The sequence below is a fragment of the Zonotrichia albicollis genome, chromosome Z, assembly GCF_047830755.1.
Source record: "Zonotrichia albicollis isolate bZonAlb1 chromosome Z, bZonAlb1.hap1, whole genome shotgun sequence".
Taxonomy (NCBI): domain Eukaryota; kingdom Metazoa; phylum Chordata; class Aves; order Passeriformes; family Passerellidae; genus Zonotrichia; species Zonotrichia albicollis.
This window is the reverse complement of record NC_133860.1, coordinates 70,383,146-70,410,657: the sequence shown is the minus strand read 5'-3', so window position 1 is coordinate 70,410,657 and position 27,512 is coordinate 70,383,146. Positions and strand designations below refer to the sequence as shown.

Below are 27,512 nucleotides of genomic sequence, written 5' to 3'. Positions count from 1 at the left end.
GTGTTTCAGTGGAATTCTTGTAGTTTAGTTTATGGCCACTGCTCCGTATTCTGTCTCTGGGCACCACTGAAAAGAGTCTGGCACCACCGTCTTGGCATCCAGCTTAGAGATACGCATATGCATTAAGGAGATCCCCTCGCACTCATCTCTGGACTAACAGGCCCAGCTCCAGCAGTCTGCCCTCAGAAAAGAAGAGCTCCAGGCCCCAAATCGCCTTACTGCTCCCCCACCTCGCTGACTCCAGTAGCTCCCTGTCTCTCTTGTCCTGAGGAGCCCCGAACTGGACACAGCACTCCAGAAGATGAGATGGAGGCAAAGCTCCAGTGATTTGAGTGCAATTGGCAGGAGACCAAAGCAAAATTTCATACACATGACGAGAAGAGAGAACGAAAGGATACGGAAAGCCTTCCAGATCCACTCTTCATCCCGCGTAGGCCTTTCTCCAGTCTCAGGTGAGCTCGCAGCCCGAGCCTGGCACCCGCGCTGTGCCCCAGCCCCTGGGCAGAGCGGCAGGTCCCGGCGGCGGAGCGGCCCCGGCCCCGGTCCCGGCCCCGCCCCGAGCGGCCGCGGCGGCTGCGCAGCGGAGCGGCCCCGGACCTGCCCCTGCCCCGGCCCGGCCCGTCCCGGCCGCCCGCGCCGCCATGCTGCCCAACACCGGGTAAGGTGTCCCCGCCGCGCCGGGACGGGGCTGTGCGCCCGCCAGGGGCTCTCGGGGCAGGCGGGCTGCGGCCGGGGCCGCCGGGGGTTCGCGGGACACCCTGAGCGCCGTCGCCGTGCGGGGCGAGCGGGACTCGCAGCGGCCGAGGGCGAGGAGCTGTGGCGGAGGACACGCGTGTCCGAGGGGCCCGGGCAGCACCGGAGCCCTAGGACGAGCAGTGCGGATCGTACAGGGGACTTGAACGGTGCCTTATGCAAGGGAAGCAGTTACTGGAGGAGTTTAATGTAAATTAGGCAGTGTATCAGTAATTTCATATGGAACATTTTTATTAAAGTATAATTACTTATTACTATTAGTATTGTTGTTGTTGCTATTTTTGTTATTATTTTTGTTATTGTTGTTTAGTGTTATAGTCTTCTACTACTGTCTTACCTGGCAGCCAAATTTTCTTCCTGTATAGGATCTTAATTTAGCGGTGTTTTCTGCCTTTTGGCTTTTCAGATAACACATGGGAAGATAAGTTATTATTAGTTCCTGTGTGTTATAAAGAGGATTATTAAATTCTTAGCATCTATGTAAGTCATTAAAAGTGTCCCTGATGTGACCTGAAGGTCTTTATTGGCAGTCATCTGTGGTGGGAAAGGAACCGATCTTGTTTTCCAAGATTGTAGGACACAGATGTGAATTTGATGTTTTCTGTCTTATTAGCAGAATTCATCTCTTAATGGAAGTGATGCAGATGTGACCTTCACAATACAGATCATAAGATATTTTAGCCAGGCAGATGTTCTTTATGAACTTTAAACTAATGGGCTGCTAAGTGAATTAAGAAAGAAATCCTTAGTCTTGCGAATATGACTAACTAACCACCACCCTCTGAACCTGACTAACCAACTAGTTTTTTACCTGTCATTTTGCACATGCATTCAGATCATGGCATCATGTCTTAAATATGAAGCAAAAATACTCTGACAGTGTTGAAAGACTTGCATTCACCCACTCTCTTAAGCAAAGGGCCTGCTATCCCTACCAGTGTAGCAGAAGTCTCTGAGCTTTTGATGTCCTTCACAAGCTTCTGCTGCAGGTGAACTTTGATTTACTGGCACCACCCCAATGTGCCCTGGCAGTGTTTCTAATTCCTTCTTTGTGGCCTGTCTTTGCACCCACTCCCTGTATGACACTTTTCTTGGATCTAAGTTCCCTGCATAGTCCTGCTTGTCTCTGGTACACTTTCTTGTCTTCCTGAGTAGATCACTCCAGCTGCAGGCAGGGCTTAAAGCCCTATCAGCTTTTCTCTGCTCTTTTCTCCTCCAGAGCTGCCTCCTGCTGGGCCCATAGAGGTTGCGGAGACTCCTTCACTGGAGATACTCAAGAACCATCTGGATTTAATTCTGTGCAATGTACTTTAGGACAACACTACTTGAGCAGGGAGGGTGGACCAGATGACCCAACGTGACGGTGTTTTCAGAGCGATTGTGAGCCTGAAAGACCACCTCACTGTCGCCAGGACACTCAGGGCCCAGCTGACGGTGCTCACTAGCACCTTGCTCGCCACCTCCTGCCGCACGGCCGCATTTCCCCGGCCCTCCCGGGCTGCAGCCGGCTCAGCCCCGCCGGGGCCCCGCACGGAGGCGCAGCCGGCGCAGGGAGGCAGCGGCAGAGCCGTGAGCGCAGGGACGGCGGGCACAGCCGGGGCGGGAGCGCGGCACGGCAGCCTTGCAAAAGCCCACGGCCGACACCGGCATTAAAGGAGTCGTTCTGAAAGGAAAGGGCGCTCCACGTTCTCCTGCGAGTAGCTGCGGGGTCAGGAGCCAGCTCCGGGTGCATGCTGCACCATCGGAGGGAAGGGCACTTGGGAGAGCAGAGGAGTGTCCTCCCCCTGCCCCCCAGGACCGTGGGGTTTCTGCAGTGTAGAGAGCAGAGCACAGGACTTCTTTACAGCAGACGGCAGTATGTATGCATTATCACTATCACTTGAAGTGTTTGGTCTCCAGAGGACTCGGGTTTCCAGTGCTTGATCTTGTTTTCTTTCCATCCCATGTTCGGCCTTTCCTTCCATGTCCTGGTGCATGCCAGCACTTCTGCTATCCTTGAGCTGCCAGATCTGAGCAGACTGACAGCAATCTGGGATCTGCAGTCCAGCAGTCATGGGGTGACCAACTCAGCCACCACGATGGGTATAAGAAGCAGACACTGCCCAGTGGAGCCTGAAGCTTTTGGGCACAGCTCCTGGGACTGGCCGCAATGGGAGGTAACTAGGGCACACAGATCTCATGGAGCTTCGGGCTGAGCGCAGCCACTGAGCACAGTCCAATGTGCGGGCTGGACTGGGAGCGGTCACGTTACAGCCCACTCATGCTGCCCCCTGGCCATAGCCACCCTTCGCTGTGCTACCATAATGACCAACATGGAATTATGGTAGCACTCCTCTCCCTCCTTCAGCACCCCCAGCCCCTTGGGCCTGGTGAGGAAGGAACCTATTTTACTAGTTTTCAAGATTCCAGAGACTGCAGGGCAGAGGTAAATTAGTTTTATAATAGAATTCAACTGCCTTACCTCATCAGTATCTGAAGGGAGGGTGCCAAGAGCTTGATTCAGGCTCTTCTCAATGATACCAAGCAACAGGTCAAGAAGCAATGGGCAAAACTGATGAACAGGATTTCCCACTCAAATATGAAGAACTTTTTACTATGAGATTGACTGCACACTGGAACAGGCTGCCCATAGAGGTTGCGGAGACTCCTTCACTGGAGATACTCAAGAACCATCTGGATTTAATTCTGTGCAATGTACTTTAGGACAACACTACTTGAGCAGGGAGGGTGGACCAGATGACCCAATGTGGTCCCTTCCGAACTGACCCATTCTGTGATTCTGTGAACTGTGATGAAAGCAATACAGATGTGACATTCTCAATGCAGGTCAAGCAATTTTAAACAAGCACAGGCTCTAAAAAAAATTGTTAACTTTTGTGTTTCTAAGTTAATTAAGAAATAAATCCTAAGTGTTGCAACCTTCTCAGCTTGCTCAGAAGGGTGAATGATACAGAATCTGGGCCGTTTTTTTGGCTGCCATGAATAAACGTTTTAAGAGGTTGCTCCATCTGACTTTGCAGATGCTGTCACATGAAGTGGCAGACCATGTGTGTACTCGGGCGCTTACAAAGTGGAGACATGCATCATTTTACCAGTGAGCTTAAATCTTTACCAGCCAAATGCAAGCAAGGGGAAATTGACTGGCTGCAGGGATGTAGGGGGGTAGGAGAAGAGAGACAGCACGAGCATACATGTCTGTGAGCGTACCTTTGCATAAGAAGAAGACATGCTTACCACTTGGTATGGCTGTGCAGCCTTAGTGCAATACAGAGATAATACATGTAGGTAATAAACTCATTAAAGGAAAGAAAAACTTGAGATAATTTACCAGGTGTAACTAAAGCTCTGTTAAACTGACTAGATTACTTCTACTACTAAGCCAGCTTAGTAAATTTGGCATAGCACTTCTAGCACTGATCTGCAGGGTGACATTTGCTCAACCCACCTTTTCCATGGGATATACGTGCAAAATCAACTACCAGGGAAAAAACTCACTTCAGACGTCCTACACTGATCCAGAGGAGCAGAAATAAAGAAAACACCTGGAAACTAAGTGCATTCTTGAGACAGAATTAGTTTAATTATGGACATCTTTTGAATGAGATTCAGTTATTTCTTCTATAAAAACCTCACATTTTATCAGTATTATACAGTATTATACTGCATCAGAAAAACAAGGACTAAAAATTCGAAACAGCATTGCAGTTATATATGAAAGGCCACTGTTGTGCTAGTATGGTTTCCCCTCACAGTTTAGAATTAAGCTGTGAAAGCATCTTCTCAAGTTTTATTGCTAGTGCCATGTTTCCTTTAATCCTTAATCTTCCAGTCATGAAGGCCAGAGTTGGCTTTAATTTACCTAAAAAGAAGAAACAGAATCATCAGAATATCAAAGGAAGTGGAAAAATCCTTTGCACAGGAGAACGCAATGCCACCACAGTGAAGCCTTAGCATCTATACTGCTACCAAGTCCTCCTGGTACGAGCAGGGCACGTTTAAGAGACGCTGCTCAGACATGTGCAGAGCACCAGCCCAATGCATTGACTGGTTCTCTCTGAAGATACACTGGCCGCTAAAATGTCGGTACCTGGTTAATAAAAGCAGTGTAACTTTTTGCACTCTTCCTGTTCACAGGATGCAGGAGTGCAGAAAAATCCAAGCAGTTCTTGCCTGCACTCTCCCCAGAGCCACAAAAAGCTCCTCCAATCCCAGATCACAGAGCGAGAAGCCTCTCTACTCCCCTGTCAGCAGAGGCTTTTCTGGGACGGCTTTTCTGGCTCTCCCGGTACCTGTGGCCCTCGACAAAGGCCTTTGTCCCTCACCTGCGAACATCTTCACAAAGTCAGCACTCGACATGCTCATGACCACGTCAGCTGTCACGGGAGCCTTTCCGAAGCCAGCGCTCCCACCCTTGGTCTTCAGGTCAATATACCAAGTGCCTCCACCATCGCCTGGACAGAGAGCGAAGCGCGGTGAGAAGGCAGCGAGCGCTGCCGCGCCCTCCCTCTCTGTCGCCCCGCCAGACGCCCGCGGCCTCGTGCGTTTGCAGCGGCTCCGTGGCTTGCCCGCATGCTGGCGGGGCTCTGCAAGGAGTCACCTCTTGTCCCCCGTGACGCCCCAAGCGCCGCGGGCTGGGGCCACGGGCAGGAGGGCCCGGAGGCCGCGCTCTGCTCCCAGAGCCGCTGGCAGCTGGCGCTTCTGCCGTGGCGCCGAGAGCGCCCCGAGCGTGGCCGCAGCAGCGCCGGGACACAGGGACAGCAGCGCCCGGGGCTGCTCCAGCGGGCCTGCAGCACCAGCCTCACAGGAACTGAACAGGAGCCCGCCTGCTTCGGGACCAGCTTCCAAAGCGTTTCTGTCTGAAAACCGGGGCCTTTTGCCAGGCAAGGCTGCACAAGCGGTGGGCTTACCAGAGAGCTCAAACTGAAAGACACCCTGAGTACTTCTCACGTACTCCTCAGTCACTGCCCCTTGAATAACTCGGAACGTCTCTGCAACAGGACCAGATGGCATGGCTGCAGCAGATTCTGTCTTTGCCTTGGCCGCATCTGCTCCTTCCTGCTGGGATCTGCTTAATTTCTTCTCCTCTTTGGCAGCACCTATGAGAAAGATTACTTTTCTCTTCCAAATGCAAACCACTTTAAAAATGTATGTAGAACCATAAGCAGAGAACTCCATTTGAAAGGATTTAAGCTTCAAAGTAGGGAAAGTGGTTCTTTTACTATTTCAGTATTAACACTGATAAAGGATAATTTCTCCACCAGGAATCTGAATAGGTTTACATCGCTAAATGTAATTCTGTGATAAATTCTGATTCCTGACAGAGCAAAAGAAAAGCAAAAATAAAACCACAGCAAAATTCTAATTCTGACTGTTTACAGTTCATTACAGCCATTCACACAACAGTTTTCTAATGTAATACATACACGACTACACAACATTAAAAATAAAAAATCATTGTCTTTAATGGCCAGTGCTTTCATCTCAAAATACTTCTGTTTCTGTCTTGTCTATCTTTTAAAGAACATGCATATTTTTACAAATTCTTCTGCAATAACTTCTAAGGTGGAAATAAATTTACTGCTTTGATCAGTGGCTTACTTCACACCAATGAGCATGCACATTTAGAAATTAAGGAAAGCTTCTGCAATTTACAAAGCCAATCAAGTGAATCAGACCCTTAAAATGCTGTTGAAAGTCTCTTAGGTATCCTCAGTATCAAAAATACTTAGATCTGTTCTGTGAATCCCTACAGAATAACCTGCACTGGCAGCCCAAGGAACTAACATCATCTGTCCCTGGCAGAACGGTCCTAGTGTGACTGCTCAAGGAGTATTTCCACCAGAAAGGAACACTTCCAAGCTTGCCTCCTCTACCCTGGCTTTATCCCCATTTTGACACTCCTATAAAAGCAGTTCAGCACTCTTAGTTGCCCCTCAGCTTGACATAAACCAATTCTGAAAAAGAAAAAGCAATGCTTTTCTAAAAAAAATTCTACGTTTCACCCAACAGCTATTTTAAATGTGCAAATTGTGCACATTTCATGTAAGGAGCCATGGAGGATTTTTGTCATATTCTTTTGTATAAATGAGCATATGAGCATTTTGTCATATTCTTTTGTATAAAGGCAAAGGAGATATTCCCACAAAATATGCTGTTTCTGCAAAATATGCTGTTTGCAGTCTAATTTCTTTTTCCAGCAATACTTACCTGTGACCTCCCTACTACCACAATTCAGATGATTAAAAAAGAATTCTTCAGAATAATGCACTGACTTTACACCATGGAAGTCCTGCAAGAGGTATGATTTTTTCCCCCAGTTTTAACTACGTAGTCATTTCCATAGATCTTACTCTTCAAATGAGAAAATGGTTTTTGCTAAAAAAGCTTGACGGGAGTCCAAATTCATAGGGGAAAAAAGAAAAACAGAGAGCATTCATTATTGTGACTTGAAATCAATTATGGAAATTATGGACTTGTACACATAGTGCTTTCCCTACCATATCCTTCTTGGTTCATAGCTGTAGTGTCAATTTCAACATCTAAGAAGAAGTCAGGCATCAGAGGGTGACCTAAGAGGGAGGAAAAATGTATTAATAAATCCAAGTAAATCAGATTTGCACAGTAAGAATCCATTTCATCTGAAACTACAGTCAAGTAGTACTGTATCTCAGTTTAAATTTGAAGGAAAAATGTGGCACGAAGTAACATGTTTAGAATTTTTTTCATTTAAAATCTGCCCTAGAAGGCTTCTAAGGTTGCAATGAAGAACATTGGAGAAGAAAAACAACAAAAAAATCTATCTCATTAGCTGTTAAATAGTAATAGATACATCTACAGTGCAGGTAGGTTTTCTTCTCATTAAAGAATTCCTTAATTTAATTTAATAGACATTTAATTATTAAACTCTCAGTGGATCCATATGACCTTTCTACTAAGGAATGTTCTCAAAGCTGAGGCAAAGCAACATTTTTATAAACTAATTTAAGAACTCTAAGAAACAAAAGTGTATTAATACTCTCCATATAGTCTTCTCTCCCTCTTGAATTTATTTCTCACCTTTAAAAGATGTCTTTACCTGGTGCAATTGCATAAACATCAAAATCCTTAACTCCTTCTTCTCTCAGCAAAACTTCATCAATAATGAAGTTCCCAGTGAAAGTTTTTGGTTTTGTCAAAATGCAATATGCAGCATCTGCCAGGATGTCCGTTTTCCTGCACTGTTTTTCTATTCCAGCTCCTCCCAGCATATCCATAGCAGCTGTATGTATGGCTAGAAAGTTTGGAGAGCAAGAAAACAAAGCTTTAACACTGATGACATGGAATTCTCATTTCTTTCACAGGTAAACAAACTTTACCTTCCTTTCAGGCAAAAGGAAACTCTAGAAGACAGAAGCTGTGAAATACTTCCAACCAATAAATAATTCTTTACAAGCAACAGTAAAAATCCATGAAACTATCACAGGAATCAAAAATGCCAGAACATTTTCTGATAGTCACATCATTCTATGTATTTGTCAGCCCACCAGTTTTCCACTAGTTGTTCAGGACATGAAAAACTAACAGGACAACAGTTTTCCTGAAAGTGAATGTATGACACATCAGTTATGAAGAGGAATTAGCTTTGGTGATTATCACACTCAAAGTCTTGATGCTTAATTTTAGTCTTTTGATAACTCCCATGAGCTACTAAAGTGCTTCTCCTAAGTTAATAAACCAAATAACAAAACCCTCACATGACTTGTTCAGTATTTCACAGAAAGGCTGTGTTAGACCTAAGAATAAAATCCACATCTCCTAGGCTTCTGATTCTTTTATTAAGCAATTCTGTTACTTCTGCGCTATTCTACTAGTCTTCTTTACATTTCTCTCATTGGATCTACTAAAACTGTGGCATGCTGCTCTCCATGTCTGTGATTTGCTCTTGCAGGCTGAGGTATCCATTCCATTTTTTTTCTTTCTATTCCATGGAAAAGCTATCGGGTTGCAGCTTTTGATATTTGCCATCTTACTGTTTTTCCCACATATGTTCTGCTTCATTAGTTTTTCCCATCTGCTGTTTAAAACTCAACACTCTGCCCTCAAGTTTTGAGGCAGATTCACAAATCCTTTCCTACATATCAGGCCAGAACATCAGGGAAGCAGAAGGATAAATCTTGAAGGATAAATTTTTGTCTTCCTTGTAGTGCTTCCATTCCACACAAAGTAACAGCAATTTTGGTACAGAAATGATCACAACATTCCGTAAATAGCAAAAAAATAGGCACTGGGCAGGACACATGTATCTGAACAGGATCATTCATTCACCTTTCAAAGTACATACTGGGAAAAAGGACCAAAATCTTAAGCACTGGCCTGAGAGCTCCTGTCCAGGTGTACCCTAGGAGAGTGCAGACGTGTGTAGATGTCCCTATTGACTTCATTACATTAGTTTTCTGTGATGAGAATTAGCTTCTAGGTTTCATTTACTGTTAAGCAACCTCAGTTCAACTGATGATCAGCTACAGTATTCAAGCAGAGAAATTTGGCTGATTTTGTCTGAAATAGTTAAGTTTTTCTCACACTTCTCACCTTAGAAAAAGTAGATCAGAGAGTTACAGTTCCTACTAAAGGCTGAAAGGAGCCTGCAATTCCTAACAGCAGAACGTTGAAAAGTGTCTGCGTACAAACACATCTTAAACAGGAGCACCATCCTCAGAAGAGGATCTTGGTTCATATTTTTATCTCCTCTTCCTTCTTCCTTCCTTGCACTTGTTAAGGAAATAAACACTGTTGTAATGTTTTCTAACACAATGACTGGGCATACACCACTAAGGGGCAGGATTACCCTCTGTATGGTATTGATTTTAACACTCTTAAATTTCTGCCCATAAATATATCTGGGAAAAGAGACTGACCTCCTTGGCAAACAGCTGGCCAAACCTCCAACAGCAGTCCTTATCCTCACTGACCCACACAAAGCAAATTGAAGCTAATACAACATGGGAGCATTGAGCTATTTTTCTTCCAGAGAGCTCTTTAATTTCTTGTAATTTGCAATCAGATGGTTCTGTGAACAGCTCTTCACAGAATTGCACTGTGCCAAAACTTCTAGGAATAGGCCTTTTAAAAATTATTTCTGCATGTACAGAGGTATCTATCTTGTCAGTGCGCTCCCCTTGTCTAACTAGCAAGGAATTATAAAAAGTACTACATACACAGATGTTCAATACCCACTCATTAAAGCATACAATTATTTTTGTGATTCTGTCCAAACCAAAACACTGGCTGCATCAGAAAACGCACAGGCAAGCCGAACACCACACACACGCTTCAACTGTGTGGTTTTAAACTAGATGAAGATGAGTTTAGATCAAAGTGACAACAGTCTAGTGAGAACTACAATGAAAACCAGAACTCATGCAGGATGAAGAAATAAAAGAACTGCTCATAACATATATATAAGAACATAACATATATTAAAGAAGATAACACATGAAAGAACTGCTTGAATCTATTCCAGAAGAAGTCTGAAGTATATTCAGAGTCAAATAAAATAAGCTTTAGCAGAAAAAATACAGAAAGTCAGTATTTCAGTAATACTAAAAAAAAAAAATTAAAAAAATACCTGTTTTAGGCCATAAAGCATTGACAGCAACTTCTCCTCTAAACTCTTCTGCCATTCCCAAGACACACATGGACATCCCATATTTAGAAATGGTATAAGCTAAGACAAGAAGTGAAAAAATAGAAAAGTTTAGACTCTATGTAAAATCTAATTTTAAGAGGAATATAAAACAGATAATTGGCTCATATGGAAAATTCAGAGCTTTCGGAAAAAACAGCACTTTCCTAGAGTTAAAATCTCTCCCTTCTACCTGCCATCTCTATAAACTGTAGTCTGTCATCTTTTCACTGCAAACAAAATGAAAACTACACATGTTCTGCCAAAAAGAAAGCTGAAGCCTACCTGCATGGTGGATTTTGTCATGCTTTTTATGCAGGCTACACTGACAAGAGTGATCAATTTTTTTTAAGATGCCTAAGGCATAGCAGCTGTTAAGAACCAAACTAGAATCCTATAGACAAAAAAAGTGAGGAACAGGAGTTCTATATCCTTGTTACCTATCTACTGTGAGAATGGAAACTTGGGAAAAGAACTGGAACTTGCTGAAGTTTAACATGACAAGTGTCCAAAATCGAAAGGGTTTGCTACAGTTTTAAAATGAGCAACACTAATTTCAAGACAATATGGAGCTCTTTTTCAATCTCAAAATAATTTCTGTATTAAAAGATAACACTGAGTTTTATCCATACTAAAAAAAACCAGAAGATGAATCAGTAAGAAAATAAATTTTGTGTTTCTGTCTCTATTTGGAGCAGAAAATATGTAATCCTAACAATTCCCACAGAAAAATCACAGACTTACCCTGAAAACAAAAAGCATGGATGATGCCTTGAAACCTGCCCTACATTTTCCCACAAAACAATTTCTTGTAGGTCAGGTACAAAATGCTGCGAGGAACCATTAGTGCCAGTCTGTATGCTAAGGATATAAGACCTGGCATTCTGCACTAGCACTACTGCACACTTCACCAGGTACTTACTTGTTTCTCACAAAATACCAACAAAGGCTCTGAAAGCTACTCACCACAATGATTTTTGAACCACATGGGATTCAGATTCATTGGTGGACTAAGGTTCAGGATATGGGGGTTCTTACTCTTCCTCAAGTGGGGAAGACATGCTTTAGACCTGAAAGATAGATTCAGACAAATCAGTTGCCTCTTATTTTATGGAACACCTATAATTACAGTAAAAACAATACTAGTAGACCAGTATTTTCACAACAGACCAAGACAAAGCCTCTTCTCATATCAAGTATTTAACTGATGTAAAGAACAACAACAACAACAAAAAAAAAAAAAAACAACTGTCAAAGATCACTAATCTCAGGCCTAGTACTCATTCCTGCAAATTGGACCACATTCTCAAATCAGTGCATCAGTTTTGACTGAAGCTAATTTTCCAGATACTCAGAAGCCATAATCTCCTTATAATAGTCCTGGTAGTGGCAACAAAACACTCTAAGGCAACAATGAAAATTAACAGTGTAGAGCATCATGTAGTCATAAAAATATTTTCTTCTGATCCCATACTTATTTCTTCTCTAAAACCATATTGAAGAAATAATACTGCATAGCAGAATGCTATTACAAATATTCCAAAGAAAACTGAAACCCTATTCTCTTTTAGGAGATTTCTACTTTGAATTCACACATCTCTGTAAATTGGAACTTCTGTTTTACAGAAACTGTCTTTTGACTTCACTTCTAGCACTAGGGCACATGTTTATATTTTATCTCTGCCTGAGAATTTTTAATCAAGCTTCACAGGGTGAAAACATCACCACATTAGTGACCAACAGTTCAAAAATTCCAACAGGACCCACGCAGACTGTCAGCCACAAAGGGAACAACTTCACCACCTTCAACAGCAAAATCACCATAGTAGTAGTAAAGTAAATGATTTACCACCTCCTTAACTGTCTTGGGTCTCATCTCTTTTCAGTGGAAGGTTCACTAACAGATGCCTCAATTTCTTAATGCATAGGAACCAAGAAACTTAGCTGCCATAATGGAAGCTTGGTACAATAAATCCTATGACTCAATTGCAGCCATTGATGGCTACAGCCTGATCAGAAGGGACAAGGGAGAAAGGAGGGATGGAGGGTTGCCCTCTACTTCAACAAGTGCATTGAGTGAGATGAGCCATCTCGGAAGAACAACCTGTGAACTGAAGAACAACAACAACAATGAGCAGATAAAAGCCTGTGGGTAAGAAACAGAGACTGAAGCAACAAAGGGAATCTTGTGGTTGGTGTCACTACAGGTCTCTGACCAAGAGTAGCCTATTGATGAGACCTTCTTGGTCCAGCTACAGGAAGGATCATACTTACGGACTCTTGTCCTACTGGAAGACTTCAGACACCCCAGTGTCTGAAGGAAAAGTAGCAAAACAAACTGTAGGCAACCCAAGAGATTCCTGGAATGCATGGAGCATAACTCCTTGATCCAGGTAATAACCCTACCAGAAGGGATGTCATTCTGGACCTGATGGTCACAAACCTAAGTGAGCTAATCAGGGACATCACGACAGGAGACAGCTGGGGCTGCAGTGATCATGTACTGATGGACTTCACAGTTTGGAGGGAAATAGGTCAGGCAAAGAGCAAAGTCAGGGCCCAGAGCTTCAGAAGAGCAAAATTCCAGTTCTTCAATGAGTTAGTCAGCGTTACCCTTGTAACGCTGCCTTCAGAAACAAGGGAGCAGAACAGAACTGGCAGATCTTTAAGTACACCTTCCACAGAGCACAAGAGCTAGTGACCCAATGGCAAAAAAACTGGCAAGGAAGGCAAGAGACTGGAATAGAAGAGTACAAGAACTGCTGGTCAAATTAAAGGACAAGAAACAAATGCATACCAGTGGAGACAGGGAAAAAGTATCCTGTGAAGAATATACAGACTTGTTGTACACATTCGGGGTGAGGAAAGCTAAAGTGAAACTGGAACTGAACTTTACAAGGGATGCAAAGAATAACAAAAAGGGCTTCTACAGATCTGTCAGTCAGCAAAGGAAAGCAAAGAAAGTGTATACAGATACATCCTGGGATAAGCAAGGCTGGAACACTGGTAGCAACTAATGCAAGAAGGCTGAGGGGCTCAACTTTTTTGCCTCAGTCTTCAATGGCAACTTCTCTTCCCACACCTGTTAAGTAGCTGGACAGAAGGATGGGGATTTGGAGAGCAAAGTGTTTCCCACTTTAAGTGAGGATGAGGACTCTGACCAGGAGGAGCCTGAACATACACAAGTCCTTGGGGCCTGATGACATGCACCTCACAGTCCTGAGAGAATAGTCTGCCAAGCCACTCCCCATATTTGAAAAACTGTGGAATCAGGTGAAGACCCAAGTGTCTGGAAAAAGGGAAACATACCAATATTTAAAAAGGGTGGACAGGAGAACCCCGGCAACTACTAACCTGTCAGCCTCACCTCCGTGCCTGGGAAGATCTTGGAACAGATCCTCCTAGAATCGGGAGGTGATCCTAGGACAGGGAGGTGATTTGGGACAGTCAGAAGGTCTTCATCAGGGGCAAGTCCTCCCTGATCAACCAAAAGGCTTTCTACGACAGAAGGACTACACCAGAGGTCAAGGGCAGCACTACAGGTGTCATTTAGTCTGTATAGCTTTAGAGAAGGTTCCTCATAACATCCTTTTATGTAATTTGAGAAGATTTAATGGGCAGACTGTTCAGTGGATAAAAAATTGGTTGGACAGTGGCATCCAGAGGGTAATGGATGGATCATTGGATCAGAATCCTGATGGACATCAGTGACAGGTGTCTCTCATGGGTGGGTATTGGGACCAGTGTTAGTCCATGTCTCCATCAATGACACAGATGAAGGGATCAAGTGCACTCTCAGCAAATTTGCAGATGATCCCAAACTGAGTGGTGCTGTAGACACCACTAAAGGTCAGTATGCCATCCAGAGGAACCTGGACAAGTTTGAGACGTGAGCACATGGGGATCTCATGAGGTTTAACAAGACCAAGAACAGGTGCTGCATCTGGGTCAGGACACTCCCAGTATCAGCACAGGCTGGGGGATGAATGGATGGCTTTAAATTGAAAGAGGGTGGGTTGAGATTAGATATTAGGAAGAAATTCTTTACTCTAAGAGTGGTAAGGCATTGGAACATGTTGCCTAAGAAACTACTGTAGATTCCCCACCCATTGAAGTGTTCAAGGCCAGGCTGGATAGGCTCAGAGCAACCTGGTATATGGGAGATACCTCTGCTCATGGTGGAGGCTTGGAAGCAGACAGTTTTAAGGCCTCTTCCAGCCCTTGGAAATAGACAATGTTTTAAGCTTTCTTTCAGCCCAATCCATTCCATGATTTAACAATTCCATGATCCTATGTCAACAGGTATACTCTGTAAGCTGGGGAATCTTTCCTAGTACCACCCCTACACAGGCAAAAAATCCACACCGTTTTTTATAAGCTATTGAAATTTTCTGAACATTAAACTGAAAGTAGGTCTCTACAAATTACAATCAGATTTAACATACAAAGCAATGAGAAAAAAGGGCAAAAATACTTCACTAGGTTTTCTCAAAATGCTTCACTAGGTTTTCTCAACTGAGAATTACAAAAACAATGACAAAGACCATTCCCTTGAGAGGCGCTGATTTTTCTTATGCTTTTCCCCTTCCAGCACACAGAACCTGATTTTTAATCTTTTCAAGGTAGAACAGGACCAAAAATACAGTTTAAGAATTCCCCATTAATTTGGAATAACTAGATGTAGCATCAAGAAAACCACTGCTGCTATTGGATGGGGAGGAGAAGATGGAACTTGCTACAGCAATACAGTTGAATCCATTCAGCAATTTATGAAGAGCTGGGAACCAGACTGATCTGCGGAAAGGAGAATGACAATCAATCTGTTCTAGACAGGAGGATTGGACTAGATGACCTTTAAAGGTGCCTTCTAACCCAAACTATTCTACAATTCTGTGGTGATACTTTGATACAAAGCTTTCTGATCACACCAAGCAACATCTGGATTTAGAGAATCTCCATCATCTTACAGGCTTTTTTATAAACCCTGTGAAAATCCAAGTCTTCATTTTAAGACAGTGTTTTAAATGACATCCTGAAAATGTAATGATGATTCAACCTGTTAAATCCACCTCCTAGCATGTGCAAAATAAGGAACCCAGGAATTGTGAAATCAAATCTTAGTATGTTCATTCAAATAAACAATAGAATTGATAAGCTGAAAGTAGGTGGAGAACACTTTGGATCATGAAGTTACAAGTTCAACACTTCACTTTTAAGTATGCTGAGTTTTACAACATTTCTCAAGATGAGAAAGAAGCTTATGAGAAGAAAACTGACAAGTAAGATATTGACTTGATGTATGCAAAAATGTAGTCATTTTGCTTGAAATGAAACAGCACCAACATTTAACAAAGCCAGGCTGAAGCTTCATTTGAAACAAATTACTTTTTTCTTCCTACATGCATGGAGGGGCTTGTGAACATTTAATGACTTCATTTAATAACGTTTCTGTTTACTCCAACTAGCAAATAATTCTTGGAAATATTAACTCAAATCAGTTGACCAATAACTGAGCAATTTCCTGTGAGTACATGCAGAATATCTGCACTCAAATTCTAGTACAGCAAGACAGCTACAGAATTTCTCAGAAAAACTGAAATAACATCATACATTCTGTTACAATTGCTTTGCTTCCTTCTCTCCGCACTTACGTAAGATAGGTTCCTCGTACATTGACATCCATCATGAGGTTGACCTTCTTCGTTGCTGTTTCCAAAGTGCCCGTCAAAGAGATGGCGCTTGCATTATTCACCAAAATATCAATCCCTGGTTTTAAAGTAAGCCATTTCACATTAGCATTTAAAGAAAAAAAAAAAAAAAACATCAGTAAGGCAGGCAGTTCTTTTTTCTCTTTGTTTGAACAATCTGCCTGTTAATGCCTGCCTTCCCCCACACCTTAACTTACCTCCAAAAGTCTTAACAGCTTTCTCCACGGCATTAATGATTTGCTGTTCTTCTCTCACGTTAACAATGCATGGCAAAGCCTTTCCTCCAGCTGCTTCAACTGCACAATTAAAAAATTAAACATTTAAAAATTTGCTCTCAGATGGGACAACTAACATAAACTTCTGAGAACCTCTCAAGCAATGACAACTTCAAGATGGCACTGAAAATCACATTCTCATATTGTGACCTTTTAACACATCATATGAGGAACAGGGAAGCCAAAACAGTATCTTAGCACTGCAAATGTTTATTTCATACATCTCAAGTATGCATACATCTTGCATACATCTCAAGTATGCAAGCAGCATAGCATTTTTACATTTATATATATACATCCATCTTCGTTACTGTAGCATTACAGCATTCCTGGGAGGCAAGAGAAGCACTAAGCATATTTTAGTAAAGGTGAACTCGAACTAAGAGTCTATGCATTTTTCCACTCAGGTACAGTAATTAAGCAAGGGTATACACTCAGCCAAGCACCTTCACTTGTTACAACTTACTTTCTTGTGCAGCAGTGTAGATAGTCCCTGGAAGAGTAGGATGGGGCTCAGCTGTCTTGGCAGCTATAACAATGTTGGCACCGTCCTTGGCAGCTTTCAAAGCAATGGCCTTGCCAATGCCCCGGCTCGCACCTGTGATGAAGAGAGTGCATCCTGCCAGTTTCCTAAAGGTGAAGGGGAAAGTGGACAGTAAAGAAGAGAAGAATAAACCAGAAACTGTTAATCATTTGACTTTTATCAGACTCTAAGGGCAAATGTAATTAGCACAGTCTTCCAGCCAGAAAAACGCCTTCATCCTTTTACTAAGAAAACAGCCCAAAGAACACAAAAGGGATGGTTACAGCTACAGAGAAGTGCACTGATGTAAGACCACGTCCCAAGTTTGCAAACACTACAAAGAAAGTTACCCAGTTACATTTCTCCCTTTTTGTAAAAAGATCCAACACACTGTATCACAACAGAGCTGCTATGTTCTCAGCAATGGAAAAGAAGTAATTTGTAAAAACAAAATGCCAGTTTCCAACAAGACAACACACCTACACAGATCTCTGAATTCTATTAATCACAATGCTCTAAATACAAAAAACTGATGTCTCAATGGGGTATAAAGTCTGGAACCACAGCACCATATGCAAATGCCAAAAGCTTTATTTTCAGAAATGGCAATTTTTCTCCTAAATTTTTCTCCATACTCAACAGCTTCCTAGTAACTGTGTGTAGTCCAGTGGATAAACAGGTAGTAGTCCAGTCCCATAAACAGGTCCAATCATCTGAAAGAAACTATCTAGTTTTAAAGCTTAAGAAGGATGTCTGGCTAACACAGTATCCCTGATTTTTTGGAAAGACAAATATCAACTCCACAAGCATATTCAATGATAAAGTCTTTTAGACAACAGGTTTGCATATGAAGGAATGTGAGTTTCAGTGCATTCCATACATAAGGGTCTTGTTTCTTTATGTAACACTGTAGCAAAAGGCAGGAGGTTCAGGATTTTAACTTCAGTTGAAGAATTCATATAAACTATGTGCAACAGCAACTTCAATTTTTGCTCGCATCACAAAAGTCACACCATAAATGTTACAAAAGCTTACATTCTGAGCTTCCATTAATTTTCCTTTCAGATTGGGCCAAACTTAGTATTGTTTCTCCCCATCCGGTTTCAGGTATGTTTTTCCCCCTCTAATCTGAGCACATCTATCACTTAAATGCTCTCTAGGAGGATGTTTGCTTTCAAAAGGCAGAAAATTGGAATGGGGCAGAAAGGGGGAGACGCCTCTTCCCCCGAAGAGGCAAGGCTAGGTAGGCATCTACAGGATCTCAGAAAGTCAACCATGTCCAGAAGATGTAATTTCAAACAGCTTTTATCTACAAAATCTTAGAGTCTTAGAAAGGCACAGGAAGAAAAATATCTAAACAGAAGAGTGAACCACAAAAATCTACTGATATGAACTCAGTCACATACACAGTGAGGAAAGTTAAACTGTGGAACACATAGTCAAAGTGTAAAAGTCAGTGAAGTAAGGTCAGAATCTAGTTTCTACCTCCTTCAACCAATCAATATGAGGTCAGCATAATTCACCTTAGTCAGAGAAGAGGCAAATGGACCCCCTGGAAGAGGGGTCCAGCAGGAGGCAGCTCTGGAGGAGAAAAGAGCAGAGAAAAGCTGATAGGGCTTTAAGCCCTGCCTGCAGCTGGAGTGATCTACTCAGGAAGACAAGAAAGTGTACCAGAGACAAGCAGGACTATGCAGGGAACTTAGATCCAAGAAAAGTGTCATACAGGGAGTGGGTGCAAAGACAGGCCACAAAGAAGGAATTAGAAACACTGCCAGGGCACATTGGGGTGGTGCCAGTAAATCAAAGTTCACCTGCAGCAGAAGCTTGTGAAGGACATCAAAAGCTCAGAGACTTCTGCTACACTGGTAGGGATAGCAGGCCCTTTGCTTAAGAGAGTGGGTGAATGCAAGTCTTTCAACACTGTCAGAGTATTTTTGCTTCATATTTAAGACATGATGCCATGATCTGAATGCATGTGCAAAATGACAGGTAAAAAACTAGTTGGTTAGTCAGGTTCAGAGGGTGGTGGTTAGTTAGTCATATTCGCAAGACTAAGGATTTCTTTCTTAATTCACTTAGCAGCCCATTAGTTTAAAGTTCATAAAGAACATCTGCCTGGCTAAAATATCTTATGATCTGTATTGTGAAGGTCACATCTGCATCACTTCCATTAAGAGATGAATTCTGCTAATAAGACAGAAAACATCAAATTCACATCTGTGTCCTACAATCTTGGAAAACAAGATCGGTTCCTTTCCCACCACAGATGACTGCCAATAAAGACCTTCAGGTCACATCAGGGACACTTTTAATGACTTACATAGATGCTAAGAATTTAATAATCCTCTTTATAACACACAGGAACTAATAATAACTTATCTTCCCATGTGTTATCTGAAAAGCCAAAAGGCAGAAAACACCGCTAAATTAAGATCCTATACAGGAAGAAAATTTGGCTGCCAGGTAAGACAGTAGTAGAAGACTATAACACTAAACAACAATAACAAAAATAATAACAAAAATAGCAACAACAACAATACTAATAGTAATAAGTAATTATACTTTAATAAAAATGTTCCATATGAAATTACTGATACACTGCCTAATTTACATTAAACTCCTCCAGTAACTGCTTCCCTTGCATAAGGCACCGTTCAAGTCCCCTGTACGATCCGCACTGCTCGTCCTAGGGCTCCGGTGCTGCCCGGGCCCCTCGGACACGCGTGTCCTCCGCCACAGCTCCTCGCCCTCGGCCGCTGCGAGTCCCGCTCGCCCCGCACGGCGACGGCGCTCAGGGTGTCCCGCGAACCCCCGGCGGCCCCGGCCGCAGCCCGCCTGCCCCGAGAGCCCCTGGCGGGCGCACAGCCCCGTCCCGGCGCGGCGGGGACACCTTACCCGGTGTTGGGCAGCATGGCGGCGCGGGCGGCCGGGACGGGCCGGGCCGGGGCAGGGGCAGGTCCGGGGCCGCTCCGCTGCGCAGCCGCCGCGGCCGCTCGGGGCGGGGCCGGGACCGGGGCCGGGGCCGCTCCGCCGCCGGGACCTGCCGCTCTGCCCAGGGGCTGGGGCACAGCGCGGGTGCCAGGCTCGGGCTGCGAGCTCACCTGAGACTGGAGAAAGGCCTACGCGGGATGAAGAGTGGATCTGGAAGGCTTTCCGTATCCTTTCGTTCTCTCTTCTCGTCATGTGTATGAAATTTTGCTTTGGTCTCCTGCCAATTGCACTCAAATCACTGGAGCTTTGCCTCCATCTCATCTTCTGGAGTGCTGTGTCCAGTTCGGGGCTCCTCAGGACAAGAGAGACAGGGAGCTACTGGAGTCAGCGAGGTGGGGGAGCAGTAAGGCGATTTGGGGCCTGGAGCTCTTCTTTTCTGAGGGCAGACTGCTGGAGCTGGGCCTGTTAGTCCAGAGATGAGTGCGAGGGGATCTCCTTAATGCATATGCGTATCTCTAAGCTGGATGCCAAGACGGTGGTGCCAGACTCTTTTCAGTGGTGCCCAGAGACAGAATACGGAGCAGTGGCCATAAACTAAACTACAAGAATTCCACTGAAACACGACAACTTCTTTGTGTTGAGGGTGGCACAGCACTGGAACAGGCTGCCCATGGGGGCTGTGTCATCTGCCCTAGGTCACCGTGCCTTGACAGGGTGGTTGGAGTAGATAATCTCCAAAAGTCGCTTTCAACTCTAAGGATTTTGTGACTCCCTGTTTATTAGATAGCCTGAAGTAGGATCCTGTGTCTGTTCACCCAGCCACACCTATCCTGTCCTTCATCCTTTCCACTAGTACCTCTCTTATTTCACAATAACTTCAAGGTCATACCTCTCCTCTGTGCCCTGCATGTATAACTTTTCCTTGTCCTCCCTCTGTTGCCCAATGAAAACTCTGACTTCCTCCCGTGCTTGCCATGCTGACCACCTTACTGTGGTTAGCAAATCTTCCACCAGGTTCCACCTTTGGCTTGTCTTTCCTCCTTCAGCTCTCACAGAGATTCTGTGCAGCACCTTGAGAAGGCTTCAGGTTTCACAGAGAGCTGATGGCAGAAGGGGAAATCACCTGGTAGATCTGAACCTGCTGGAAGAATTGTGACAGATGGTTTTACTGACTTCAACAGAAATCAAAGTGAACCCTGAGCAGATGAACTAGCCTGTGTATTAATATAATGGTGGTTGTTGGTTCCCTTCACTGCAGTTCACAGTGTTGCAGGGCTGCAGACTCCTGCATGACTGAGGTGAGAGCAGGCTAAAGGGGCCAAGGGCTGTCTGAACACTTTGTAACCTCCATAAATAACGTCTCCCATACCACCTGCTTTGCCAGGGTTGACATCCAGCACAGACAGAAGTGATGTGCTTTGGTAAGATCTTCAGGCATGCTTTTCCTTCATTCTCCCTGCAGCCACTCAGCCCAAATGACCAATGCACAGCTTGACTGCGTTGGTCATTTGGCATACCCCAGCTGTAAGCCTCATGCCTGCGGTGTTCTCCATGGAAGTGAGCCGTAGTGACTGTGTGTAGAGAGCTGCCTTTCACCTACCTTCACAGGCACCTGCAGGAGAAACACCTGGGCATCACGGTTCAGCCATCTTCCCCTTGAGTGTTTGTTTTGTTCCCTGGTTTGTTTTTTTTTTCTCTCTCCAGAATGTAATAGGGGAACTGAAGTGATGGGGCTTTTTGCTGTATCAGGAGGGTCAGTTTGGAAGGCTTTTTTAAACATGAGGGGCAGAAGGCATTTGAACAGGCACTGCAGGAGGTGGAAGGCTCGAGCGCTGAGTTTCAGCTCACCCTGCCTCACTTCAGGAGCTGAGCAGGGGAGCACGGGTTTGCCATGGGCTGAGCACCCTTGCGTCTGTGCTTGCATCCTGTGCTCTGCTCTCTACACTGCAGAAACCCCGTGGTCCTGGGGGGCAGGGGGAGGACACCCCTCTGCTCTCTCAAGTGCCCTAACCTCCGATGGTGCAGCATGCACCCGGAGCTGGCTCCTGACCCCGCAGCTACTCGCAGGAGAACGTGGAGCGCCCTTTCCTTTCAGAACGACTCCTTTAATGCCGGTGTCGGCCGTGGGCTTTTGCAAGGCTGCCGTGCCGCGCTCCCGCCCCGGCTGTGCCCGCCGTCCCTGCGCTCACGGCTCTGCCGCTGCCTCCCTGCGCCGGCTGCGCCTCCGTGCGGGGCCCCGGCGGGGCTGAGCCGGCTGCAGCCCGGGAGGGCCGGGGAAATGCGGCCGTGCGGCAGGAGGTGGCGAGCAAGGTGCTAGTGAGCACCGTCAGCTGGGCCCTGAGTGTCCTGGTGACAGTGAGGTGGTCTTTCAGGCTCGCAATCGCTCTGAAAACACCGTCACGTGTGTCCTCCATGGGACAGTCTCAACACACTTGCAGCTGTCTTTGGCCCTGTCCTGTGAGTAGTGTGTAATGTATGTGTTTACATGCTTCCTCCGACTCAGTTCCCTTCGGTCTCATGGGAAAATCTTCACTACCTGTCTCACACTGTTAGGAATATATCTTTGGGGAATACTAGGTTTTGGCTGAATCTTCCTCTCATCTTGCCATTGAGCAAACTGTCTCTGGAGTGTACTATTTTCAGGAAGGACAAAAAACTTCAGTTACTTAATTCTTTTCCATCCTAGAGACCTTTTTGTTTATGGTATAAATTTACATAAGCCCATTTAATTGGAAACATTTATGCTAATTTAAGAGACATTACACCAGCCACAGTGAATGTATGGTACAGGCTTCCAGGTACTCTGGAGACAGTGGAAGACTGTTCAATTCCACTTGCACTACAAGAGCCTCTCCAGGGATAGTACATGTGCTTTTAGTGACTCGTGTTAGCCCCTCTACAATGACTGTGGCAGAGATCATTCAGTGGCAGGAAATTAAGATATCAAGTGCCTGGCACAAGACTTGTTTGTTCAGTATCAGGACTTTGAACTGAATTATAGAAGATTGCAGGGTATTTTAGAACTGGAATTTGCAAATAGCACTACATCTATTTTACCAATGTTTTAAACTGCCAAGCATCTACCTTCAGAGCATCTTCTGGGAGTAGCTATATCTATAGACAGCATTATTTGCCACAACTCCCTCACAGACAGACTGCTTAACACAGCAAGATAACATTTTCAGCCCACAAGGATGAAAATATTAATGACTTGTGCTGCATATTATAAAGTTACCACATTATAAAGTTAACCATATCTGTTACCAAAATGGGAAAAACATGGCAGTTTCATGAATAAAGCACGTTAACTTACCTAATAGCACATTTCATTTACCAGGATTCATGTTAATGTTTCTTTTTAGGATTTCTTTTCAGCAGTGATATAAGCACAGGCAGGACACTAGTTACCATATCAAATATTTGTATCTGTTCCAACTTACAGAAACTCCCAAAACTACATCCTATTTAGTCAGAATTCCATTAATTTAATAAAAATGAATATTTGAAATCTAGCTTTACCCATTACTCAAATAACTCATCTCTATTCCCTTGCTTGTGGGCTTATATTGGTTTCAGATTTTGCATCAGCATTAGCACTGCATATCCTTTAAGACTGTCTTTTTCCTCTCTTTTGCCTGTAACCATACTCCAAGCTTTCCTGGAACAATCTAGGGTATTTGATTATCCTTAACTTATGTCAGTGCTCAGATTAGAGGAAGAAGTAAAAAACTGCCAGCTCAAGTATTTTTTTAAGCTATCTGATAGATTAACTTTGATCTGGTTATGCATGATCTGGTTAATCACATTGAAGTCTAGACAAATTAGTCCAGGGTTGTACCATTATCAGCTACTCCTCACTGTTTGTGCCCACCAGTGCTCTGCATGTGCATCCACAACATGGCTCTCATAAAAGGGAGTAACCTGCTTCACACACAGGTGAATTCATGTTTTGCAGCCCTGAGTGGCATATCACATTGGGCAGAGGCAAAAATATGAGGAGGCTTAGAGAAGGCACCACAAAGTGCATCTATCAGGTGCCCCTGTAGTGTTACTCAGGCCATTATGAGGACCTTTCCATGATGGTAAGTGTATTTGTGGGCTCAGAGAAAGTCACCTGTGAAGTTGTGAAGATTGTCCAGGAGATCATGATCTGGGATCTTCTGATCTATGCAGAGCAAATGAAACAAAAGACAGGCACTTAGAGATAGAGTTGATGTTCTCAGGTCTGTGCCAGGTCTGTACTCTGTGATTTTTTACTTAAGATCCCTTCTCCTCCTTGTTTAGGGTGACAGGCAAACTACAAACAGAAACAAAACCCACCCTCCGTTGCCAGCTGAAGCATTCCTAGTCTCTTCCTGTGATTTCCAACCCACAAGGATACCTGCAGCTCAGCAGTACTAGTATAAAACTGGGTGGTCCTACTATTAACCAGAATGGGAAATGCAGCCAGAGAGATTATGTCTTTTTTCTTCAAATTAGCCCATATGAATTCTGCAACTTTGTTAAAATAATAATAATAAAAAAAAAACAACTCAAGAACAAAACCAAAATGAAACAATGAAAACTCAAACCACAAACAAAAATCCCCAACCAAACCCATAAAACATAGTAAAATCTAAACAAAATAGCAAAACCAAAACAATAGAGAAAGACAGTTACATTTTGTTCTGTAACAGTAGGAAAAAAATAATGGCAGTTGGATATGTAAAGCTGGGTATACATGGATCTTGGTGCAGAACAGAAAGTATACTACAAATGTATATGCCTTCAGCACTAACGTAGTGTTGAAGGCATATACATTCCTGCTACATTATTTTAAGTTACTTCTTCAGTTTGTGGTTCTGATTTATCTGAAGTCGGCGAAGTCTTTACATCTAGTCATGTAAGAATTTACTCAAATGGACAAATCAAACTATTTGGGTAAAGCATTTCTATCTGTAGGATGTTCTTTGTCCTTCTAGAAGCATCTCCTTGCCATCTGCTTCCCTTGAGGATTTCCTCTGATATTCACTTGAGTGTGTTTCTCCCAAAGACCTCTAGCCTACAGCAGTGCTCATGGTGCCTCACTTAACCGTGCAGCTGACTCAGATATCGTGTTACACTGGGATGATCAGTGTCAAGCTTACTTATTTTTTCTTCAGAAACAGTTGGCTTAGTCACATGTGTCCTCTGATTATTACTGTGCAAACAAAAATGTGGAATAGCAAATATCCTGAGTTAGGATAAGAACAGCTAAAACACAGAATTCTATAAGAATTCATTACATAGTTAGGAACCACATTTTCCCCTGCAAGTATTTCATTATCAATTCTAAACAACTTTTGAATCCTTAAAAAAGTATTTCTATGATCTTGCTGCAATGGAAGCATCTTTCTATACATTCTGTAGTCTAAAATCTGGGTTGGTTGAAAGGAATTGATGATTGAGAGACATGAAGTTCAATAGCAATGTAAGAAAGATGAAGAAACTGATAGAGGTTAAAGAGCTGTAAAATGGAATCTGTGGTCAACCTCATTAGATCTTTTACTGTCATTCAAGCAGTTTTCCTCTTAATGGCATGAATGCACAATATATGGTGTGGCATGATGTGGCATGGCATGGCACGGTGCATTCTGGTGTGACCATTGTGCTCTCAACTAAAGTGCATGAGACTACCTTTACATGAAACAGCTTCCCTTGCCAAATGAGACTTAGTAATTCACCTTTGATGAGGATTTTCTGTCTTTTCTAGGGAATTTTTAGATCAGTGTCTCTTTAAAGGTTACTTGTCTGGGTTTTCTGTTTAAAGCATGACTTTAGTGCTTACAGGCAAGCCCTCCTTTTCCATATTCTTCTATCTAATAAGGTCATACTGTGCAAGTCAATGAAGTTTATAAAAACCTGTGAGTCACTGCCAGCCTGAAAAAAAATGAAGCACATGTGGTGAGCGATGGTTGCTGTTTAACTTTTTTTTTCTTTTTTTTTTTTTTTTTCCCCAAGATCTTTGCAGTTGGCTTTGAGGAGGGAGCTGCTGTTCTGGAAGATGTGTGGAAACTGGGGGAGGGCTGGAAGCATTGGCTCAGTCGGTGAGAGCGTGGTGCCAATAACGCTGAAATTGTGTGCTAGATCGACAGCAGCCCATTCATTTAAGAGCTGGACTCGATGATCCTTGTGGATCCTTTCCAGCTCAGAATATCCCATGGCTCCGTGGAGATCCCCGAGGAGGGCACGATGACTAGCTAGACGACTCTGCTCTCGCTGAGGTACTTTAGGAAACTGGGAGCAGGAGGGAGCGACACGGAATTTGACCGCACGAGGGTGCGTGTGAGTAGTAAGAATGAGGAGGTCGCTGAGTATTTCGGGAAGCAAAACGCTAGCAGGTAAAACCCCGCTGACTTCACCTAGCAATCAGTGAAAATAATCACCATATTGCCTATATGTACTCTAGACAGCACGACACAGTAACTTCATGCTTGAAAAGCAGTCACTTAAAAGCACCATGTCAGACCTAGGGGATTTTTACCTTTTACCTACCGCAGGAACTTAAAAAAAAAAAAAAAAAAAAAAAAAAAAAAAAAAAAAAGGAAGGCAGTGAAAAGGAACAAAGTGCACAGTTTAGGGATGCCAGTCCAAGATACAAAGAAGATACCCCGAAGATCTTAACTTCCGTGTGTGTACTGCTGCAACAAAGAAATGTTCCCTTAACAGCTAGCATTATGAGGACAATTCAGCAGCACAGAATTATCTGCAGAAGAGATCCTTCTTGATTTCTTAAGTAAAGCGGAAAGCAGGTCTTGCCAATAGGCAGGAAATTCTAAACAAAAAATCTGTAAGGCAGAGAACATCAGCCTGAAGCAATAGCATCCTGCAAAAATATTAACTATTAAAACTCATCCAAGAAAGAAGTGAAAGATGTTTGAAACAGCTTGAAAATTAAGTAACATCCATCAGTTTTAAAGCTGCTGGAGGCATTTTGTCCTGTTTTCTGGTCAGCCTGAGCCTAAATGAAGAATAAATACATGAATGCTTTTTTTAGGGAGGAGAACACAAGGTCATTTTGACCTATCTGACAGAGCATATTTCTAAACCCGACCTTGAAGATAAGAGAAGAATCTCAGAAGGACCAAGTGGTAGAGAACTGTTTTTAAGTTAAGAGAAAATTTTAATCGTTCTTGACTTGAACACTTATGAATCAGGTCAGCAGGCTTAAGTTGAAAATATTGCAACAATTCCAAGGAGAGAACATCAAAGTCTCTTCCTTTTTTCTTACTAATCAGTAGATAAAGGAAAGCCTTCCATTATTAAAAAAAAAAAAAAAACAACAACAAAAAACTAGTGGGAGACTTAATAATTAATTTGAAGCCAGGAGACAAGCCATACATTCAAGAGCTAGAGAGTATGACTTTGATAAAGCAGTGGTGTATATGTAAGACATGTATTCTTTTTTGGTAAATCTTGTTACATTCATTCAGCATGTATTGGCTGAAGCCAAGAGAAAATTTTCAGCAAGATATACTGATAAGTGTTTTGGCTTTCCCTCTTGTTTTTAACAGACTAAGTCCATGAAACCTGTAGGGAAAGAATTATACAAAACTATTTCTTATTTAAAGATTGCATGGCATTCTCAGGGACTGGTGTTGGGACCAGTGGTCTTTGAACCTCCTTGGTTGGTGCCACAGAGT

At 43.4% G+C, this 27,512-nt stretch overlaps 2 protein-coding genes and 1 long non-coding RNA gene across 4 annotated transcripts in view; 1 reads left to right on the top strand and 2 right to left on the bottom strand.

Moving 5' to 3' along the window:
• KIAA1958 (KIAA1958 ortholog) overlaps positions 1-538 on the bottom strand; it is a 79,218-nt gene extending 78,680 nt beyond the window's left edge. Inside the window, exon 1 of the mRNA XM_074532195.1 lies at positions 399-538. The gene's annotated coding sequence lies outside the window, so the exon portion shown is untranslated. The remainder of the gene's footprint in view (positions 1-398) is intronic.
• Positions 502-25,824, top strand: LOC141726999 (uncharacterized). Of its 2 annotated transcripts, none has more exons than XR_012577976.1 (3): positions 502-658; positions 1,973-20,075; positions 21,117-25,824. It is a non-coding gene; the product is annotated as an uncharacterized LOC141726999 (long non-coding RNA). The 2 variants fall into 2 exon arrangements; XR_012577977.1 differs by having other exon boundaries at positions 20,372-25,824.
• Positions 4,308-19,945, bottom strand: HSDL2 (hydroxysteroid dehydrogenase like 2). Its single transcript, XM_005493388.4, has 11 exons — positions 19,816-19,945; positions 16,864-17,027; positions 16,320-16,418; positions 16,066-16,180; positions 11,381-11,484; positions 10,358-10,456; positions 7,829-8,023; positions 7,251-7,322; positions 5,661-5,849; positions 5,076-5,204; positions 4,308-4,612 (listed from the first exon to the last, which is right to left on the bottom strand). The coding sequence occupies exons 1-11, from the start codon at positions 19,830-19,832 to the stop codon at positions 4,500-4,502; spliced, it is 1,296 nt and encodes a 431-aa protein (XP_005493445.1). The 5' UTR covers positions 19,833-19,945; the 3' UTR covers positions 4,308-4,499.
• Positions 25,825-27,512: the final 1,688 nt, after the last annotated feature.

What these genes read in the sequence shown, in the direction of transcription:
- HSDL2 (XM_005493388.4), bottom strand. An exon ending in GTACGAGGAACCTATCTTAC is followed by an intron (nt 11,485 to 16,065) that starts GTAAGTGCGGAG and finishes TCTATCTTTCAG; the next exon opens with GTCTAAAGCATGTCTTCCCC. An exon ending in TGCTTTATGGCCTAAAACAG is followed by an intron (nt 8,024 to 10,357) that starts GTATTTTTTTAA and finishes CAAACTTTCTAG; the next exon opens with CCATACATACAGCTGCTATG.